Source organism: Emydura macquarii, unplaced genomic scaffold (genome assembly GCF_026122565.2).
Source record: "Emydura macquarii macquarii isolate MOO-44397 ecotype Brisbane River unplaced genomic scaffold, CSIRO-AGI_Emac_v2 contig_3390, whole genome shotgun sequence".
Lineage (NCBI taxonomy): Eukaryota > Metazoa > Chordata > Testudines > Chelidae > Emydura > Emydura macquarii.
In genome coordinates this window covers 38,155-60,668 of record NW_027133527.1, presented here as the reverse complement: position 1 = coordinate 60,668, position 22,514 = coordinate 38,155, and the positions used below count along the sequence as shown (strand labels likewise).

Sequence of the window (22,514 nt, the reverse complement as noted above, 5' to 3'; positions counted from 1 at the left end):
GACCTAGCTATCGGTTTAACACAAACAATGAAACTGGCAGACTGGAGGTTCCCTGAGGTCCAAACTCAGGTGTGTAGTGTAACTTTTTAGATGGCTCAGTTCAACCAGTTTCCCAGGCACTAAGGTTTTACTTTGTAAATTAATGAGATACAAGCAACTCAGCTCAATGCAATACTTGAAAACCTACTGAAAAAGCTCCCCTAGAGAAACACTGTTTTCCAACTGTGTCCCCAGATGCCAAGAGCAAGAGAGGGTTTGCAACTCTGGGATCCACACATCAAAATCTTAGTCATTTACAAACCTAATGAAACGCCTGAAATTCTAGACCGGGGTAGTCAACTGGCAGTCCACGGGCCAAATCTGGACCGCCAGATGCTTTTGAATGGACCCCAGAATCTTTTTATTTACTTATTGTCCTCATTATTGTTTGGGTTTTTTTATATTCTCCTCTCTGGAGTCTGGACCTTTACTATACCTTGACCAAGAAATTTGGACCCTGACAAAAAATAATTGACCAGCCCTGTTCTAGACCCAATTAAGACAAGTTTACTTATCAATTAAACATGCTACAAGGAAGGAAAAGTGTAAAACATTTGCTGAATGTAACACAGCCATGTGGTCTGACAGAGATTTCTAGATGTAATAAAACCATGGAAGATGATCCCCAAGACCAATGCACAGCATAATCACAGCTGTCAAAGAACTCTATTGGGAGACTAGTGGTAAAAACCGCTGAGACACACCTTGTACTTTGGCTGATGACTCAGTTAAAGTCCATTATAGATACCACCCTTTAAAACATGCATGCCAATACAACTTGCCAGTTACTTGGTGCCCATCCATCAGCAGTGGGAAACAAAAAGGGAGTGAATGCTATAACTGTGCCTCACTAAGTTTCACATTTCAAAACACTGGAGTCAGTTTCAAAATATTCCATTCATTCCAAACAAGAAGTGCTGAACACGGGGGCTCACTGCTATCAGAACACAGGCTTCTTTCTCTTGGCTGAATATTCAGCGCTGCTGTTCCTTTAAAGAGATGCAAGCATTGAAGTCCAGCAGCATGAAGAAGAGAACACTATGTGGGTACACAGTCACAGACACTAGGAAACGTAATGAAATTACACACATAATACAAAGTCCTAGATAGATGAGTCTAATAGGTCTTGCCTGTACTATCTCATATCCGAGTCCTCCCTATCCCTGACAGCTAGGGAAAGCAAGTGGGCCTTGAAGCCTGCCCTGAAGGTCAATAAACGAGGACTATTTCAGACCCAGTCAGAGTGAGCTCCAAAGCTCAGGATGCCATAGCAATTGGTCCTTCTGTATTATAACCGAGCGCAGCTCCAGCTCAGCAGCCCTGCTGATCTCAGCAGTGTGATATAGGGGAGAGAAGAGGTCTTGCAGCTAACGCAGAACCAGGAAATTAGCGGTGATTAGCCTTTTCCCACCCCATTTTTCAAGTAGAATTCTGTTTGAGGCTCCACACTTGTCATTCAGATCTGAGCACAACTGAAATAAACATTAAGCCTCTGGGTCAGCTGGAAACAGAGTAGAGAGGTGACCCTCTTACTCCCTCCCAACCTTCCTCTGTGTCAATAAATCTTAACCTGGCTGTTTGAGCAGTGTTTAATCATAAATGGATTTGCACAGGCTCAGGAATATAAACAGGGATGAATATCACTGACTGCAAGTGGGAGACACTCTACACTGGAACCTATATGTCTACACTGGAATAAAAGAGGTCAGCTAACTTGGGCTCACAGAGGCTCAGGCTGTGGAGCTAAAAATGGCTGTGTAGATGTTAGACATGAAGTGGTGTTGTAGCCATGTCGGTTTCAGGATATTAAAGACACAAGGTGGGGGAGGTAATATCTTTTATTGGACCAACTTCTGCTGGTGAGAGAGACGCTTTTAAGCTCTGTGTAAACTCAAATGTTTGTCTCTCTCATCAACAGAAGTTGGTCCAAAAATATTATCTCACTCACTTTGTGTCTCCAATCAGAGACCTGGCACTCAAGGGCCAGAAACGAAAACAGTGTAAGTTGTTCAATAGTCTCATTTTTAAAAAGTATTCTGAACTGTTTAGAACACTCACTCAGATGTAGGGAAATAAACTATTCTCGCTGATTTGGTCCCACTGCTATTTGGGACACGATGATGTTTATTCCTTCCTGAGTTGCTAATCCAGCTACAATTCACCTGCCTCTTTTTGCTTACTTTCTGCACTAGAATCAATGGAGCAAGCACAGCAATACTAAGAATGGTTGTTCGCTACCCATTACAAATAAGCTCACCTTGCATAAATGGTGAACGTGCATTCAGAGGACATTTTTCAAATATTTAAATATGTAAAGGTGTGCGCTGGACTGGATGTCTGCTTGGACTGGGTAACAGAATAGGGAGCCTTGAGGATACACATTGAAATACAGCTCAGGTTAATATTGATTGAAAGGGGGTCGGTGATAACAGCTATTCAACGTTTAATGTGGAATAAGTTGGTAGTCTCACTGCTCCCCCTATTAGACCAGTAGCCACATCACAGGAAAAGCCGTAAGAATTAGCACTCTTGCTGGTAGTGAGTGTCTCAGCAGAGAGTTTATGGACTGAGTGGGTGTCTTTACAGTCTGACGTATCCTCTCATCCCTAGACATGGTCCCTCAGGCTAAATGGAGTTACACTGACAAGGCCATGTAGCTAAACTTTGAACCTGTCCTGGGGACACAGAACTTCACTTTGTAGAGCTGTCAATCTGGCACCTTTGAAAAGGATAGATAAGTTTTAAACTAAAGAGTAAAAGTTATTACTTTCAGAAACATCAAACTTGAGTGTAAAATCACCTGATAACATCCCTTTAAATGAAGCTAACAGTAAGGAACAGGCAAAACAGAAGTTCAAAAAACGCAACATCAAAGAGAAAAATTTCCTATTACTTATATGCCCCCAGGAGGGGCATTTTTATGGCATAACCCTTACAATAACCACTAACATGATTAATAATGAATTAGGCATGTTGCTGAAGAGTGTTACCACAGCAGCAAACCAGGTTTCCTCCTTTCTGAATTCCTTACCCTGCTGGCCTGACAAAGGGAGTACCACTATACAATGAAGCACTGCCTGCTTGAAACAAAGGAGGGCGACTTGGATTTTTTACAACATACAGATCTTTTGCCTTCCCTGGCACCTCTACTCCACCAGATTGTGGCAAATTGTCTATTAGACCACATAAGCTATGTTGTGAAGGAGGAAATGTGTCACTGTCAGAGAGAACTGTCCTGATCTGTTCCAGAGGGGTAGCCATGTTAGTCTGTTTTTAGCACAACAGCGAGACTTCTGTGTCACCTTAAAGACTAACACATTTATCTGGGCATAAGCTTTCATGGGCAGAAACCCACTTTGTCGGATGCATGAAATGGAAACTTCAGTTTGGTAAGTATATACACCTGCAAGGATGGGTGAGTTACATCACAGTGAGGAGGGCAATTGTTAACCAGGTAAATTCAATCAGGGTGGATGAGGCCATTCACAACCATTGATGAGAAGGTGTGAATGTCAAAAGAGGGATCTGATCTGGCCACTCTGTAATACAAACTAATGCCAGCATCAAGATCAGTAAACAGGACTTGAATTACATTTGAATCAAGACCCTCTGGTGAAGAAAAGGCAATTCAACAGTCCATAGAGCAAAGCTCAGTATTTTCTCCTCTCATCCACTTCCTGATTTCCCTCAACCATCTTGCAATGCATTCAGCTACTTCATGTTCTTATCTAAATCTGTACCCCACAAGCAACCAGGTGACAAAGTCACTATGAATTCTTCTGTAGACAACAATCCTGTGATCTTGCTTTTCGGCACAAATTTCACTATGATGCTCTTTTAACATACAAGTTCTCATAATGAAATAGTACATTGAAAAGGCTTGATCCTTCACTCTCAGAGTTCAATAGGAATGTTACTATTGACTTCAATGGATACAGGATTGGACCCATTGTTTGAGAACTCTCTCAAGAGCCCAGCTTAAGTTTACAGAATTGTTATGTTTCCATTGGCCTATGATGGAGAGTCTGACTCTGCCCTTTAACATGTATTTCACAACATGCTAAGAGACAAAGGACAGTTAAATAGCAAATACCAGTTAGGTAATCTAGTATATTTAACCACTTAATAGTCCTGGAGACATGCACCCCCATCACAATTTTTTCTACAAGATCTTGCTAGATAACACAAAGCTAAATTAGGTTTCAAATCTTCCACAGCAGGTAACTGATAAAGAGGACTCAGAAGGGGATGAATTCCACTTACATCTCTCTCCCTTTTCCACTGCAGTCATGAGGTTAGGTTCATTTTAAGAACTACTATGACTAGCTTTAAAATTAAGTTTAAGCCACCAGAAGCAATTGCTGCTCATGGTCATAATATAAAGTGTTAATATTATTAATTAGTTTACTACTGATCATTTCGCTAGAAACAGCCAGCTAACATGCACATCCTTCCATCATAAACCACGATCCATACCTACTTCAGTGCCAGAAAAGCCCGAGCTGCTCATAACCTACAAAGAACTCCCTCATGACCATTTCTACAAATGCATGTATATATTTTCAATAAGAAATTATACATTACATTGAAAATTAAGAATTTAGAGACAGCATAAAATTAAATTGACTGTAAAAATTAAACTCCACAAAGAGTACTAATTACACATTTCCATATTTAACTCAATACAAAAGTCTTATTTTAAACTTATCTGAAATGGTTATTGAATTTCCAGTCTGCCACGGAACCTTCCTTTCACTGAAGAAATATGATCAAACTCGACATGGATATCTGGAGCTTTGAATGCATTCTTCCATGAACAATGTCTTCCCCATTACTACAAATATCCCACTCCTCAGGCATTTATATACCCTGAAGGAAGAGAACAATTACCTTTCTGAAGAGACCAGTTCATAAAATAGAACAATTCCCAAGAGAGAGGCACTGTTTTAGCATCTTTGTTTGATACACTCGACTAGTTTAAACACTTGCTATGCCATCAACTTTCTCCTAATGGGCCATTCATCACTGAAGAGTTTTCTTTGAAGAAGCCAACAGATCTTGAAAGGTCCTCCAACCCATCTCAAAATGTCTTTGGCCTGATCTACACTACAGACTTTTGTCGACCAAAGTCAGCTGTTTGCACCAAAACAGTGGTGGTATACATATTGCAATCACCCCCCACCCCAACCGAACTTCCCTGATATTGCAACAAAATAAAACCACCTCAAGTGGCGGGCATAGAGCTTTTTGCATCAAACTTTTAGTGACAAAGCATAAGTTTAGACACTGCACTTGGTTATGTCCCCATAAACGGCCTCCAGGAAGTATCCCACAATGCCCATCCTGACCGCTCTGGCCATCAATTTGTACTCTGCTGACCTACAGCCATTCGCTCTCCTCCTTTAAAGTTCCGTGAATTTTTGAAATTCCACTTCCTGCTTGGTCAGCGTGGAATGCTCATATCTCATCTTCCCAGCTGACCATGGCACTCCACGCACCAAATGCTCTCCTGCTTGGAGCACACCGGGGCTTCTGGATCTGGCTGGCACTTGGGGAGATGAGGTGGTGCAGACCCAGCTCCGCTCCAGCTGAAGGAACGAGGATACCTATGTTCAAATTTCTTGTTTAACGGTGTAGAAGGGCTATGAACAGGACACACTGCAGTGCCATGCAAAAATCAGGAGTTGCAGCAAGGGTACCAAAAGGCTAGGGAGTCAAATTGTCGCTCTGGTGCCAAGCCAAAGACCTGCGCTTCTATAAGGAGCTGGAAACCATCCTCAGCAGCAACCCCACCTCCACCGCCAAGAGACTTGTGGGCCCGGAGGCAGTGGACACCAGGCAACTTATGAAGAAGTCGTGGACGAGGTGATCAGGTTGGAGGACGATGCGAGCAAGGGACCAGGTTGTTTGCTGATATGGAGAGCCAGGACTCTTCTCAACCCAGGAGGGTTTGAGCCCATCCCAGCCCTCCAGCTCTGGCATGCAGGATGCAGAAAAGGGGAGTTTGGGCAAGTGATTTTTTTGAGCTGATGCTGCTTGGTTACATGAGGTACAGCTGTCCTTTGCTTTGTTGCATTATGCAGCTGGTTGAAGGGATAGAAATGCACAAGAATAGCTGTGTTTGCAATTGCCTCCCATTCCCCTATTCAGCTAGGCAGTACGGTGGAAATGTGTGTTAATGGACACCAAGATTTCACAGGAATCCTTCAGAGAGATCTCTAGGACACTTTCCTGAAGGTATTCGCCAATCCACTGCCAGAGATTCCTCGGCAGAGCTGCTTTGTTTCTTCCCCCGTTGTAGGAAACTTTCCTGGACCAATCAGCAATCATTCGTGCAGGGACCAAAGCGGCATGCAGGCGAGCAGCATAGGAACCTGGTTTGAATGTCAGCCGCCTCGGATTCCAGTTCCAATTGGGAGCTCAGGATATACTGCATGACCAGCCGCAATGTGTTCAGCCCCCTGACAACAACAACGGAGAGCAGTGCAGGATCCAGCCTTTCAGATAGAGATGGCAGGAGCTCAGGAAACTGGGGCTGTTGAAAAATGCCACAAAACGTGGTGGGAAACCCATGGAATGACGGGACAAATGACTGCATCATGGGATGTTAAGCCTACACCCATGATCCACTGAGATCCTCTCCACCTTCCCACAACTCCTAGCAGTACAAGATGGTGAGCTGCACAGTGGGACAGCTGCCCACAGTGCACTGCTCTCACTGTCGATGCTAGAGTACCAACTGTGGATGTGCTCTGCGGCAACACAATGAATGCCGTGTGGTCAGGTACAAGCATTGTAATTACAGCACTTTTTGATCATTTCTGTAATTTGCATCGACAAAACTTCCTAGTGTAGACAAGGCCTTAGATTTTCAAAATTGAGGAACTACCTCTAAGTACATTAGCACATGCCGGGGAAAATAAAGCACTCTGTAAAATTCACAGACCATTTCTACTTCCCACATACATCTACCAGGAGAAACTTAAGCACATGTTGTTACTAATCTTTAAATTCAATCCGGTTAACTAAGATCATCCTAACACACAATGCATCACCATTATATGTTTTCCTCTGGGCCTGATTCAGTTCAAGGGAAAAGCGATTTGGAGCGAGCTAATGTACTATTTATGTACATTATAAAAAACCTATCCAGATGGATTTAGACTTCATGAAATGCTCACTCAAGTCCATTCTGCTACCTGTGACAGGGTGGATTGATTTAAATCAAGGCAATTTAAATAATTGATTTAAATCATGATTTAAATTCTAAGAGAAAATCATTGAATTAAATCAAGTTTCCCACTGATACTTCTTCACATATTTCTTAAACAACGGTGCAAATCTGATCACTAAAACATGGCTATTTTACAACTCACTACAACATTTTACATCTAGGAGGGTATATGTTGTGTAATTTTTTAGAAAACTTGATTTTTATTAATTTAGAAAATAGTGCATAATACTCATTACCTGTGTCAAGTTGCAGATGCAGCAGCAGTACATAAGGACTGGTAAGAACTAAATCACACACACACACACACACACACACACACACACACACACACAATAGCACTTATATTTCATTAAACTAAATCTTAAATGTTACATAAATGTTTCACATTTGCAATTGCAGCAGCCTCCTGAGTTGCCGGCTGATGGCTGTCCCTAAACCTTTTTTTTTTTTTAAATTTTCAAATTTTATTAATTCTAAAAGACAAGTCATCACACCACTAAATGTATATGGTCCTTAAAACTTCTACAACTAGCTCTCATCTTCCCTACTCCCACAGTCATTTTTATTCATAGACAAACGGAACTATGAGTTTTCCTGCTTTTTCAACTCCCAGTTGATTTCTTAGCTTTGAGTGAATAATACCAAACGATGAAAATATTCTCTCTGTGCCTGCAGCAGAGAAAGCTACTGCTGTGAAAAGTTGGCTTAGCAACTGAAGGAACTCTGTTTCAAGGTGCCTGGCTATGATTTCCACCAATCCAGGGGAATGACTTTGTTCAAAACATCATCAGTAAACATGTGCTGTTTAAATGGTTCCACTCCAGCCCTGAAATTTATTATGACTGACATAACTGAGGAGTGATTTTGAGATGCCCATGCCATGGCAGCATCATCTTCAGAAGTTAGACATCTACCTTTATATCGGGGGTTGAGAATGTTCGCAAGAAAATGAGGTGGAGTTAGTGCTTGAGCCATTCGTTTCTTTATTGCCTGCAGTTTAACTTTCTGGGGAGGTATTTTTTCTAAATATTCCCAGATAGGGTCTCTCTTATGCCCAGAAGCCATGACAGTTTTTCTGTGGCAAAAGTGTGGAGGAATATAGGAAGCTGTGTGTGTGCTGAATAATGTCTTCCCTTTTTCTTTCCAGTCCACTCCACTGTTCCTTTCTACTCTGCCTCCCTTCTTTGTCGTTAAGAGTGTCTTAACTAACTCCTCTGCCTTGCTTGGCCCACCTCTACCACCACATAAGTATAGAACAACAACAATCCTATCCAGCCTGCGTCTTTCTTTGCAGGTGACTTTAGTCTGCTGAGAAACAGAAACTGAAACAGAAACTGAAAGACCAGAACTTTCAAGAAGCAACAGGCTGGACAGACTACAGCCATTAATTCATTTTTATGAGACTAAGTGTAGGTTTAGCATGTTTGTGATGAGATTTAATTGTAACTGTTATTTTTAAACAAGAGAGAGAAATTTAGTACTTTATTGTTGATTTTTAAATCATTGATTTTTATCCACCCTGCCTGTGAAGACATTGCATAATTCATTCAATACGCAGCAGCTGAAGCCAGGATTACTGTTTAAAGAGCTGCTCTGAGGTTATCTTTAAAAATAATATAAATCCTTTGATTGCTGCCATTTTCCAGACTCCAGGCCACATGAATGCTTAGGGCAATTTATGATGTCTATTACTCTGGATGCTGCAGACGTGCATGTGTAAGGATGAACTTCAAAACACGGCTTGGGAAGAGGACCCAGAAATTCTGAGCTGGTTAGTCTCAACTCCCATACCTATTAAAGAGGCTAATTCCAGGCTAACAGTATTGGGTGAGCAAAGACCTCACTAGATAAACCTCTGAAAAGCTGCATAGCAGGATAGGGTCATATGTCAAAGAAAAAAATAAAACAATCCCCAGGTCATAGCCAGTAAACAAGAAACTCATTCAGTTGATATTATTGTGCTGAGGGCTTTTTTCACTGAAAATAGTTTAACAAGGCAGAATGGCACTGCCTTTTCCAAAAAGGCAGCATGCATGCATGCAAACTGATGCAAGGGGGGAGGAAGGGTCTCTACCTTTAAACCAGGAAACTGAGATGATTTAGAGACTGCAGAACTCTGTCACAAGGCACTATTAATCAATATGCAAGTGGCAGTTTGCACAGTACTTCCACACTGTCTGCCTGTTCTCAGAGGTTTGGACCATGTCTTGAAGAGAATGGATAAGAAGAACACATTCACAAGACTACTGAAGAATTAATTTGACTGTTTTTTGTTTTAAATCAGAAATACTTATCTGCCAGGTGGTCACCTGGGATCAGTTTCTATTCCTGGTCTCTTGCTCCTCCCGAACAGCCAGGAGCTTTGCACAATGAATTCACATTTCTTATGCTCTGGAGAGAGGAAAGTCTCAGATTGCTCAACAGCAATCCTTGTAACAAGTGCACAAACTGACTCTGCATGGAATCCAGTCCTGCATTGCCAGAAGATTGGTGGCTGCAGCATTAGCCTTGAGGGAGACAAAAGATTAAAATGTCTTGTGTGGGAAGAATTCCCAACTCTGTTAAAGGTGACATGCAGAGAGGAGGAAACTGGGCTTGTTTGGTTTTTTCATGTATTTATTTTTTGTTTTGTTTTTGGGGAGAGAGAGAGTAAATTCTATGTGAAGGCAGCCGGAAAGGTTTTTGATTCCTTCCAAATTAAAAAGCAAATTGGGGTGGGGTGGGACGGGTCTGCTTGTTTGTTTATATTAAAAATGCGGGTCTTATCAACCCTGCAAGACTTTGTGGCCACTGGAGAACTAGTGGAGTTAGGAAATCAATACAGGCTAAGAGCATCTGGAAGGGGACAGGAATTTTAGTCAAACTCTTTTTGTTTGATTTTGTTAACACCTATGTAATTCCTAAATGCAACATACACTTGAGAAAAGAAAGTATGGCAAAGATTCAACATCCCAAATCTCTCAGTTAAGGTAGGAGAGCTCACAATGCACTTCTCCAAGACAAGCAAGAAAGTCTTCTAACAAAACCAGAAAAGAACAGACCTACTTCACACCCTCTTTATACATCATAAATGAGCAAACACTCCAATCCTTTGCAGGTAGCCTTTAAAGGTACGCAAGAGGACACTTTTTCCACTGAAACCACGACACTACAACAATTAAAAGGATTATCCCCAAATTAATGAACTTTTTAAAAATTCTTTTAAAATAATTAAGACAAGACATTGTTTGACTTTTTAGTCACATGGCCCTAAGCTATAGTAGTTCCATACTTAAGTGTAGTCTTCTACGATCATGCTCTCAGCATATTTGAAATCATGCCGATGATACAATGCACCAGGACATGAAGAAAGGAACAGTAGCGCTACAAAGGGGAAGGCACACAAGACAGTGGAGCAGCTACAGGGTATTAACTAGGCTGTCAAGATTTTTAAATGCTGTATTGTCAAATAAAAGTATGTCTTTCATACAAATTAATTCCTATTCAAAAGGAATGCACCGCCACACCTCACTGAATTGTTCTTAAGGCAATTTAAGAGACCAATTTGAAGAGATGTTCATGGACAACAGTGAATGGACATTAAAGTCATATATGCACCATGAAACAAGCAATTGACATAAACATACATATCTAAATGAGAGAAAAATACTAGACAGACTTGCGCTTATATATAAGCAATGTTAGTTCGCAGCATATGAAATTGCTGCTTAAACCAACAGAAATAAAGAGAAATATTGAAACGAACGCATCCATGAAAATAGTACCTTATTGTGCAGTTAAACAGCTGATGAAACACTAATCCAATGGACTACTAAAGTGCCTTTTTGTGGCCAACATTGATTAGATAAACCAGTTTTTTCTCCAGCTTTTTCATTCTGCAAATCTGGTTACAAGACAAAGATCTTCTAATCTAACCTGCTTTCCCATTCCTCAAATCCCCAACTACTTGGTTCTCAGTATGTTTATTCCGTTTTGCGGACCATCAAAGGTTCCAGCAGACCCAAAAACTGAATTAGTCTTGAGCTGTAAGTCCACAAGCATGGTTAGTTTCTGTGTTAAACAAGGGAATATCCTAGCCAAGGGTCTGCAGACCTAAGGAGATCCTTAGAATGCAGCTAGGGGTTTGGACACAGTACCACCAAAAAAAAAAAAAAAAAGCTGCATGCAGTCAGTTAAAAGTATTGTTGCATGTCATATGTCCTTGTAATAGGGAGTGCTATAGGAAAAGTCTGGGAAGTTCTGAACCGAAAAATGCAAGGCAGAAAGCATTATTTAGGTACACAAAGTAATTAAGAGGGAAATAAATTCACTTCCGATGCTCTAAAGCATGTGTTTTCAACCACATCTGACACATTTCCACTTGGACTGGAAAGGGAAAACTGGCTTACCTGCATCTATGCAACTGTAAACCTAAACCTGGGTCTGTTATGCATTTCTGGTTACAATTGGCTCTGTGAACACAGAACTCCCAGACATTGCCTCCTCAGACAGTTGTTAGAGGTAGGAGCAGCTCAGAAAATAAATTAGCACGTCAGAAGTTTGATGTGTGGCCAAGCACTTGGAGAGATCCACCCCAGAAAAAATGAAGTCAGCTGAAGATAACTGTCAAATTTCAAACAATGGATTAACGGCCACCCTAGGACCTATGCTCCTCGCTCTATCCTAAAATACCAGTGTACATCAGCCCCTGAGCAGTGAGCACACACTGCTTAGCACACTTCCCAAGTTCCACCGTCTTCAACAGCTGTGCCAACCTGTTGTTCATGCTAAACACTAGTTGCCACATATGTAGAGCCCTGCAAATTCGCGGATATCCACTTTATATCCACAGACCATTTTTTGCTGATCATGGATCGGATGCAGCTCTCAAAAGGGGAGAAGCAGCTGTCTACAGCTCATAGCCTTTGAGGTTTCTTCCCCGCCTTCAAGATCTGGGGGTGGGGGCTGACTGCCAATGAGCCTGCCACCAATCAGCTGTTGGGCAGGGACCTCCCCCAGCAGGGCTGGCCACCCATCAGCTGTTGCATGGGGGACTTCTCCCCGAAGAGCCACAGGACTCTAGACTGCACGGATTCGAAGACCTTGTCTATATTTAAAATGCTGCAGCAGCACAGCTGCACCATTCAAGTGCTTCAGTGAAGACCTTACCTATGCAGAGAAGCCCTCCCGTCGACATTGCGCTATATACACCCCTGAGCGATGTAGTTATATTGACATAAGCTACTAGTGTAGACCAAGCCTCAGAGTAAGAGTGGCTTATTTCATTTTAGTTAACTCTGTCCCTAAATTGACTTAAGCTAAACTCAAAGAAACCTGATTTAAACAGAAGGGAGGGTCCACATAGCCTTTTGTGCAGATTTAACTACCGTATTTCCCCATGTATAAGATGCACCTTTTTCTGAAAAAATTTGGGGTCTAAAAACTGGGTGCGTCTTATACAGTGGTTGTAGATTTTTTTACTTGCATTTATGATGAATAAAACTTGAGTTTAATAACATTTTTTTTCAAATTTCGGGCCCCAAAATTAAGGTGCGTCTTATACATGGGGAAATACGGTATGTGTTTAAATTCAGACCTTAAATTACACCAGTGCGACTCTCTCCTGTAGACAACCCTCCAGATCAGAGTCATAAAGTATCAACCTTTTTAAATATTAGAAAAATCCCAGAACAATTTGTACAGTAGCCTAGCCAAAAAGCTTATTGGATATGAATGAACTGTATACTGGAAGGTCAAGTTATCAGATATTACAAACCCTCCAAGAAACTGCTCCAAAACAGACCTTGGAATCAAACATAAGCGTGAAAAATACTGTACAGCATCAAGTACTCCGATGACACTCAGATGACAGAGGTTCTCTAACAAATCTAAAATTGAAACGTAACTAAAAACTACAAAGGATGGAAGAGGGTCATGCATAACTAAGGATCAAAATCTTTCTTGTTAAAAATATGGATTATATATGGGCTTCTGATTTTCTGTTTTGGCTGACAAACACCAATAAAACCTTCCTGGTACCAAAAAAAAGAAAAAGAAATGAGTGTTTATCAAACGAACACCAGCAATGGTTACTTGTATCTAAGGGCTTGTTTACAAAGAACAGTAATGCAGATTACAGGGGGTGACTACTAAAGCACATTAATGTGTTGCACATTAATTGGTCTGCGTAGACCCTGCTAGTGTGCACTAAAGGCTCCCTAATGTGCTTTAACTTAGTTAAACAGTACTACATTAAAGTGCACTAGGGAAAATTACAGAGAAATTACTCATTACAGTATACACTACTGCAATGAATGATGTATATAATAAACCTCTCTCATTAAATGCTGTTATGAGTAAATCCCAGAAGACTCCAATTTTTGGACATCTATGTCAACCTTAGAAATTGTACAAAATAAACTCGAAAACAGAAGCCCTAATTATGCAATAGTTAAGAACTAGAACTTCATAGGAAAAGAGTGATCAGAATCAGGAGTCATACATACAGCATTTCAGAAACAACTCCAACTTTGCAGTCGTGGTTATGTGGTCAAAGCATTTCCTTGGTATATGTACATACAGCGTCTAAGCTTCCTTCTAAGCTATAACACTATACAGACTCTTACACCATGATGGCATCATTCTAACCACAAGAATGGAGCTTGAGTGGTTTATGAGGTCATCAAAATCCTGAAATATAGGCATATCAGTTTTCCTAGCTTGTGCTGCTTTTTACTTTATTTGCATACTTCAATCCTACTGGATAACACTTATAAATTGCCTTGGGTTTTCCCCCTCACCCTTTATACAGCAACATTTACAAACAGTGAATGCTGGGAGTAAAAGCCTGTTCTTTTATGGATTACTAAACTAGTCTTTAATGCTTTTAGACCCCAATCCTGCCAATGATTTATGCATGTGTTTAGCTTTATACACTATGAGTAGTCCCACTGAAGTGAACATGACTACTCACAGTGAATAATGTTAAACACTTTGTAGAATCAGGGCCTTAATGCCTAGCACTTTAGATGGGCACTTAATAAACTGGAGAAAAATAAACTGAATAGGAAAACCCCAGTATTATAAACAGAACAGCCGATTCGTGACAACATGCAGTTCAACGTTTAGATTTTCAATTTATATCAGGCTCGATAAAAATAATGATTAAAAAATTAAAAGTCAATCTTACTTAAATTCATCTCATCATTTAATTAGGTTTTTGTTAACATGTTGTATTTCTTTACTTTCTTTCCATTTTATAGACTTAAATCACTGAAGTGGGTGGTTTTGTACCAGTTTCTTTAGCCTCCTAATTGTTAGAGAATTTCAGCTTTAACAGACTTTTCTGAGAAATCTTTCTGAAAGTGCTCATCTATGATGAAAAACACAAGTCCAAGACTCCATTAACATCCTTACCACAAGAACATCACAAACACAAGAGTGATAAACAAATAGTCCATACAATATTTGCAACCATCACCACCTTCCAATATATTGAATTCCCACAAGTCAAGAAAGCTGAAATGCTTTGACCAGACCACACTCCTCCAGCAGCATTTGCAATTTTAGTCAGGGAGTCTTACAAACATAAGTGAAAAAATCCCACTCCTAGAAGCCTTACTTTAGAAAGACTAACATTTTCAAAACCAGAGCCTATGTGCATAAAAAAAAGTTCACAATATCATTCTCGAGGAACTGGAAGTCTAAATACATTTTCATTCTTAAATTTGTTTCAATTTTGTTTTGAAGCCACAAAGATTTTAATGCCACAAAGAAAAAGGTTTAGCCACAATTAGCCACTGATACTGCAAACACTTATGCACATTTGAGTTTGAGCACAAGTAATGTACCCGCTTAATCGACTGGGTTCCTTCAGCTTTACCTCAGGCCATCAACTCTCCTACTCAGCTTCGTTCCAGCTGCGCATTAACCTCTAGGAAATGCCCTCCTTATTGGTCATTATTGCTTAATAATATTTCATAGCTGTGTCATCACATCTGTAAAATACAACCTTCCACAATGACACAACCATGGAATATAACACTGCAGCCCGGCAATGCAATTCTAGTTATATATGCACATGATGTAGGGTGGCAATGCACCAAGTGCCTTCAAATTCCGCAAGTTTGAAAGATACTGTTTCCAGAGCTATTCCCTGTCTTCATAATCAACAATTCCGACAAACTTTAAGCATGCCCACTGTGAGCTCAGGAGACAGCTTCTAACAAGGCAAGATATGTGGTATAGTCATGTCATTTTTCCAGGAAACTTCTGAAGTGCAATTATGACAAACAGTGAATTTAAATCAGGGAGTTCTTAAACTTTTTCCAGAAGTGTAGACCACTTCTGAACACAGCAACTGTCTTCTGGACACCTCCCTCCCATTCATGATAGCACAGACCACCTCCCTCCCCTAACAACCCTGTAGCAACAGCAGCAATTCCATACATGTAGAAGAGTATTTAATGTATTTTTACCAGTCTTTAAATGTGTCAGTCAGGTGGAAATAAGGTAACGAGGTCAGCACCATATGACCAGTCATGCTCTCTGAACACCTCCACAAGTAACCCCTGAACCACCATTGGTGAACTCTAATTTAAGTAATTTGACATAACTGCCATTAGATCGTGCAGCTTCATAGAATATGTAGATTCTTCTGGCACACTTGGACAGTGCCAGACATGACAACATTCACATTAAATAATATGTTGTGATAAAATGTACAGCAAGTTCTCAATACAAAATATTTAAAATTAAATTATCTCCATTTGTTATTGCTGACTGTACTATTTAGACAATAGGTGTGCATGGTTCTTTACAGACACTGGTTCCAAGACCTTGTATTCTTTTTTTTTTTTTCCCCAAGAACACAGAGAAGTGGTCAGAAGCTGCTTTAAGTTCCATTGAGACCGTGCACACCAACCTTCAGGCAAGTTATTTGTTTATTTTTTGTTTTATGTTGGAGTTTTAAACCCCTGACTGCCTGGAAGACACAGAGAAGATGGGAGCTGTTTACCTGGAATGAACGAGAGGGCAAATTCCTTTAGAAAACTGTTTTGCCTCAATCTACTTTACAACTCAGAAAGGGAGGGGCTTGAAGTTCATTTACATGGATCATAAACAGTGGCCAAGAAGAGAGGATGTGTTACTGTGCAGGGCTCCTAATTGTACAGGAATAAGTAAACTCCTCCCCTACAAGCGACTGGGGTGGGGGTGTGGAATCACCTTTTCCACTCCAGAAGTCATGAGCAAGCAGAGGGAAAAGAAACAGTCAATTCTCTGGTTGAGAGTATTGTTGGGCACAATACTTATGATTAACTACATGAAGAAACTGAATGACAGGGAAGAGATGAAGCTCACACAAATAAATCCAGAACCAGAGAGAGCAATGCAACGGGATTGCCCTAGGCTTGAGAGGGCTTGTTTTACAAAGAAAGATTAATTAAACAGACAGTCAAATGACATCTTCTTATAAAAAATGAAACATGTTTCAAAACCAAAACGCCTCAGAGAGCAAGCGGCTGGGGAGTTATAACTAAATTGCTAAATACAAAAAGAAGCAGCCTGCAGAGGAAGTGAGTAATTAAAAAAACCCTCTTCTGAGCATAAGGCTGTTGAAAGAGGGATAACCCTTAGGGACCCTGCTGCTGGAGGTGAATGGTACTAAGGCCAGAAACTGCCAAATAAAAGCAGATGCCCACACCAACAAGGTGAAACGAAGCAGAGAATAATAAATAAAACATTAATATCTCTTGCATTTATATAGTGCTTTTTAGTCTGAGAGATGACATGGTAGTGTGTGTATAGTACCACTTTATAGACACATACACAGAGAGCTTACATCACCCACCACTAATATGCTATCACCTTGGGGTGGAATGTGGAAGCTGTTTAATAGCGCTCAGCCATGATACCCAATGTTTTCAGAGCAGAAAGTGGGGTGAAAAATCATTATACAGTATCCTCTCCAGAAGGGAAAACCTGCTTTAATCCATTTAAGAGAATAAGCCCTGTAGCTTTCCCCCCACCGCCTGTTGCCTTTTCCATTTGCCAGAGAAGATAAAGCCACCTGCTGCAGTGCCCCTGGGGTCTAAGAAAATAATCCCACAACTAGCCTGTCCCCTCCTAATGGCTAAAACAGTCCCCATTTCCTTTCACCTCCCCAGAGTTCTCCTGCAGAATGAGATACAGCTTTCTTAGAGGCAGCTCTCTGCCTCATTTCCCTTAAGAGTGTTTGGGTCACACACCCTCCCATCCTGCCCCTGCCAGGGGGTGGCATCCTCCAGTGAAGACACCCCTTGGGCTGAGAGAGGACACCATCTCCCAGAGGAGTAGGGCTCTCTCTCTCAGGGAAAGAGCAATCCCCTCTCCCTTCTTCCCCACCCTGAGACACCACACCCCTTCTCTCTTGAAACAGAGAGTGTGGACAATGCTCTGCTTTCCCCCTCCTTCCTGGGGGAAGCGACCAACACCTGCCCACTTCCCCAGTGGGCCAGGGCACCCCTTTACCTTTCCTCTGAAGACAGAGTGGAGACCTTTACTTCCCCTAGTTCTTGCCCCCATGGGGATACCCCATGCCCCCTCCTTCCCATGGGGACGGGGATGCCCCCTTCTCGCACCCATGGATGTGAAGGCGTCACCTTTCCCATGCCTCCCCAGGGTGGGATGCCCCCTGCTGACTCTGAGGGGGACGCGGGTGTCCCCTTTGCCGACGCCTCTCTGGAAGAACGAGGGTGCCCCCTTCGCCCATACCTCCCCATAACAGGGGTGCCTCCTCCTCGCCCTACGAGAACAGGGGTGCCCCCTTCGCCCACACCTCCCCAGAACAGGGGTGCCCCCTTCGCCCACACCTCCCCAGAACAGGGGTGCCCCCCCTCGCCCTACGAGAACAGGGGTGCCCCCCCTCGCCCTACGAGAACAGGGGTGCCCCCCCTCGCCCACACCTCCCCAGAACAGGGGTGCCTCCCCCTCGCCCTACGAGAACAGGGGTGCCCCCTTCGCCCACACCTCCCCAGAACAGGAGTGCCTCCCCCTCGCCCTACGAGAACAGGGGTGCCCCCTTCGCCCACCTCCCCCGCCCCCACAGTAGGGGCCCCCTTCGCCCACGCCTCCCCGCGCTCACTGCGGGGGGAGCTGCAGGGCCGGGCCGCCCCGCCGCTGGAAGGCCCCGTCCACGAAGACGCCGTTCTTGCCGAGGCAGCGCAGGTAGAAGTGCGGCTCCTGGAAGCTGAGCTGCAGGTGGCGGCGGGAGATGAAGCTCGAGTGCCCCATGTTCACGTCCACCGAGCCCTGAGAGGAGTTGCGGCCTATGGTGACCGCCGCCTGCCGCATGAGGAACTCGAACTCGCGGCCCTGCAGGCGGGCCAGGGCCGGGCCCGGCGGGGCGGCGGCTGGGCCCGGCAGCGCCGGCCCGGGAGGGGGCGCCGCGGCCGGGCTGCAGGGCGCCGAGCGCAGCGCCAGCAGGGCCCGGGCCCCGCTACTGTCCTCCCCGACTTCAGCCATGTTCCCAGGCAGGGAGCGAGCGAGCCAGCCAGCGTGCCGGGCGGCCTCCGGGGCGGAGCCGGCGGGGGAGGGAAGCGGGGCGGAGCCGGGCAGCAGCCCGGAATCGGATCCACCGCCTCTCTCTTCCCCAGCGAGGGACCGGCCTGGTCGCAATGTAGACGGCGGGGGTGGGATCGCATGTGCGTGCACATGGGTGCGTATGTGCGCGCAAGTGGGCACAGGCAGGTGTTCCTTACCTGTCATTGGGCGTCCACCCCCTACCCCCCCGCGGAGGTTGTATATGTAACGGGGGGGGGGGGGGCATGTGTGTGCGGTGAGCCACGTGCAGCTGTTCATTACACGTCTGTGTGTACACAAACTGGCGTGGGTAGGTATGGAACTGTGTGCGCGTGCACGCACGTGCAGCCTGTCCTGGCATGTCTGTGTACAGCTGTATGGGTGCAGTTGTGTGTGTAACTACGCATTTGCAGTGGTCCATGTGTGGTCTTGGGCACACATGTGCTTGTGTGTGTAACTGAATAACTGCGTCTCTTGGTGTAATTGTGCTGCTGTCCTGTGTGTGTATGCATGCAACAGCACCTGTGTATCTATGAGTATTTGTGTGCATTGTGACTCAGTATGCAAACATGCAGTTGTTTGCATGTTTCTCTATGCATTGGATGTGTATTCTTGTAACTGTGCATATGCGTGTGCGATTGTTAAGCAGCGATTGTGAATGAGTAATTGTACATGCATGTGTGTAACTTTAATTGCATGTGAACATGTGCACATCTGTGTACATGTAATCTTGTATGGTCTATGTGTGTAATTCTGTGCCTGTATGTCTGACTGTGGAACTTAACATATGAAAAAGTACGTTGTAGGCCAGATATTCAAAAAAGCCCACAAATGCAGGCAAAAACTGTAAATACTTTGTACACATAATTATAATGGTTACAGTGAAAATTTAGTCATTGCATATGTAAACTGTAATTAGGTGCAATTTGCATGTGCAGTTACCCAATTTATGTATTGTGTATGCAGATTAGATCTGCATTTTTCTTTCTGAAAAGCTGACCCTTTGTGTGAACACTGTGCAGATGATGTCTTTTTGCACTTTAATAAACTCACGGTTCAACTTGATGTCATCCAAAGAAAGTGTAATAATCATATCTCATCATCTTGAATTGTAGCCTTAGGCAAGTAACTTGGGGGAAAATTTTCGAATATATCTATGTGATTTAGGAAACAAAGTGCCATTTTCAAAAGTGACATAAGAGTCTAGTCTCATGCATCACCTATGTGTTTTTGAAAATTTTACCCTTAATCTTTCTTTTGCTCAGTTCCCCATCTGTACAATGTGGATAATAATGCTTATTTTGCCCCCACCCTTTGTCTGCCTTGTCTGTTTAGACTGTAAATGCTATTGGGCAGGGATTGTCTCTCACACTGTGTATGTACAAGGCCTGCCACAATGCATCCCAATCTTGGTTGGGGACTCTAGGCACTATCATAATATATATAATATAATAATAATTCCCACGTAGGGCAATCTTCTTTTTAGGCTCATTTACACTTACATCTCAATGAAACATTGTGTTTTGCTGCAGCATCTTCCCATTAAATCAAAATACCATCACATCAAGACAATGTTGCATCAAAATATCATTGCATTGCATCTAAAGGCAAAACTCAGTGATGATTCAACCTGGCAATATTCTGAACAAAAAGAGCTCCCAGCCAAGTTTGTAGCTGTCTTCATCACTTCGAACTGACTCAGATGACATTCTAGGCTTCAGAATGACAATCCTGAAATCTTAGTATATAGATAAACTAAGGCGTACATTTCAACCGCTATAATTATACCATCATAAATCCCCATGCGGACACACTTACTCCAGTATAAGAGGTCCTTTTTTCAGTTCAGTTTTATCACTTTGAAAGTGGTTTATACTAATCTGAAAAAAGTTACTCATTCCAGAGTAACAGCCACACAGGGAGTTATACCAATATAACTATACCTGTTCAATTATACTGGTAAAACTTTCTCATTTAGACAAGCTGTTAAACAACATGTCATGATGATGATCCATAGACCCTGATAGCAATTTGTAGACCCATTAGTTGCTTGTAATATTAAAACAAATAAAAATCAGAATGATCCTGGAAACCTTCAGAGCCCTAATCCCTAAGGGTTTAACAAATTTGGTAAGCTGATCTACAAATTAAATATGGTAGAAATAATGTCACCCACTTATGTGGAGAATATAGAAGCTGTTAAATAGCACCAGTACAGAACAGGTAATAGGAGGTAAAGAAAAATCCCATAACCAGTAAAGAGTGAATTTCAGATACAAAGAATGTAATTATCTGAGTTGGAATTTGGCCAGGACAGCAAGTAAACTCCTATTCTTGGAAAATGTTTCCTGGGATCTTTAATGACTACCGAACAATCAAGACCTCACAGTTGTACATCTCCTCTGAGACACCACCTTTAGCAGCACAGTGCTGCCTAACACTATGTAGTTGGTTCAGTACCAACTGAAAGAAAGAAAGAAAAAGAAAAAATGTGACCCGTTGAATCATCACCACCACTTCCTACACTACAGAGCTGTTTCTTGGTAGTCTCTTACCCCAACATTAACCAAATGTAACCCTGTTTATGTGATACGCTAGAACCACAGCTCAATGTAATATAGCTACAGACCATATGTAATAAGAAAATGACACATTCTTTCTACTATGCAGAATGTATGCCTCTCTTTTCTCCATCACAGGGAGGCTACCTGTTTTAAAGACCCAAAGAAATACAGCCCATTATCACCCCAGAGTCACCTTTTCACTGAATTAGGATTCTGCCAATTAGGGTTCAGCCACCCTATCACAGGAAATAAAGTAATGCACAGATTAGTGCTGCTAGCCCTGCCCACGTGAGTAGCAAAACACTAGGGGCCAGATTCTCCTTTTTAGCTGATCTAAACTCAGTGCAGGAATTAAGGGAGTGGGCAAAGGTGGCCTTAAACCACCCTTACAGTCCCCCAGTTCTAAAGGCACATGTTAGAGTAGCCCTAAGGTTGCTCTAACCTACAACTGGCAACTGTCCACTAGGAGCCATTAGGCATCCTGAGGATTGCTGAAGTGCAAGGACTCTTGCCACAATCCCAACCCTGGGAAGGGAACCAGGAGGTGTGTTGTAGAGCCAACTGCAACCGCTCTGTGCCAGACAGGCATTCCTCCAGGCTGGAGAATCCGCCGCTGCTCTGTTAGGGCAGCCTTCTGGCATCTTATGCTGTAGTGGCACGAATGAGCTGGCATGGAGTCTGAGGATTTGGCTGCAGGGGCCTAATTCTGTTCTCACATTGGTTGCACCCCATTGATTTCAACTGAGTGATTCCTGATTTACACCTGTGTACATAAAATCAGAGAGGCCCCAGAGCCTCTCAAGCACAAGCACTAAGATGAGCTACCCTGATGACAGACTTTTGAATAGATATTTTTAGTTCTGCGTTATTCATAACAGATTAGAAAATAATTATTCCTAGAAAGTCATGAATGTGGCCAGACCGTAGTTTAGACACAGCACAACATGCTGCCACATCTGAGATCCTAGCCTTGGGTTCTAGCCTTTTCCATCTTGAAACACCAGGGGTGGGAGTGCTGGATGGGCCTAGCATGAAGGGATTGAGCCTGCAAGCACTGATGTAAGAACTCCAGAGAGACAAAGCACTACTGCTGACCACTCAGCTTTTACTCAGCATCAGCCTGAACAAACTCCTGCATC

At 42.8% G+C, this 22,514-nt stretch overlaps 1 protein-coding gene across 1 annotated transcript in view; it reads right to left on the bottom strand.

Moving 5' to 3' along the window:
* Positions 1-18,962, bottom strand: part of FOXK1 (forkhead box K1) — a 58,424-nt gene extending 39,462 nt beyond the window's left edge. The window contains exon 1 of the mRNA XM_067534289.1: positions 18,375-18,962. Coding sequence (XP_067390390.1) covers positions 18,375-18,754 — 380 coding nt within the window. The 5' untranslated portion in view covers positions 18,755-18,962. The remainder of the gene's footprint in view (positions 1-18,374) is intronic.
* Positions 18,963-22,514: the final 3,552 nt, after the last annotated feature.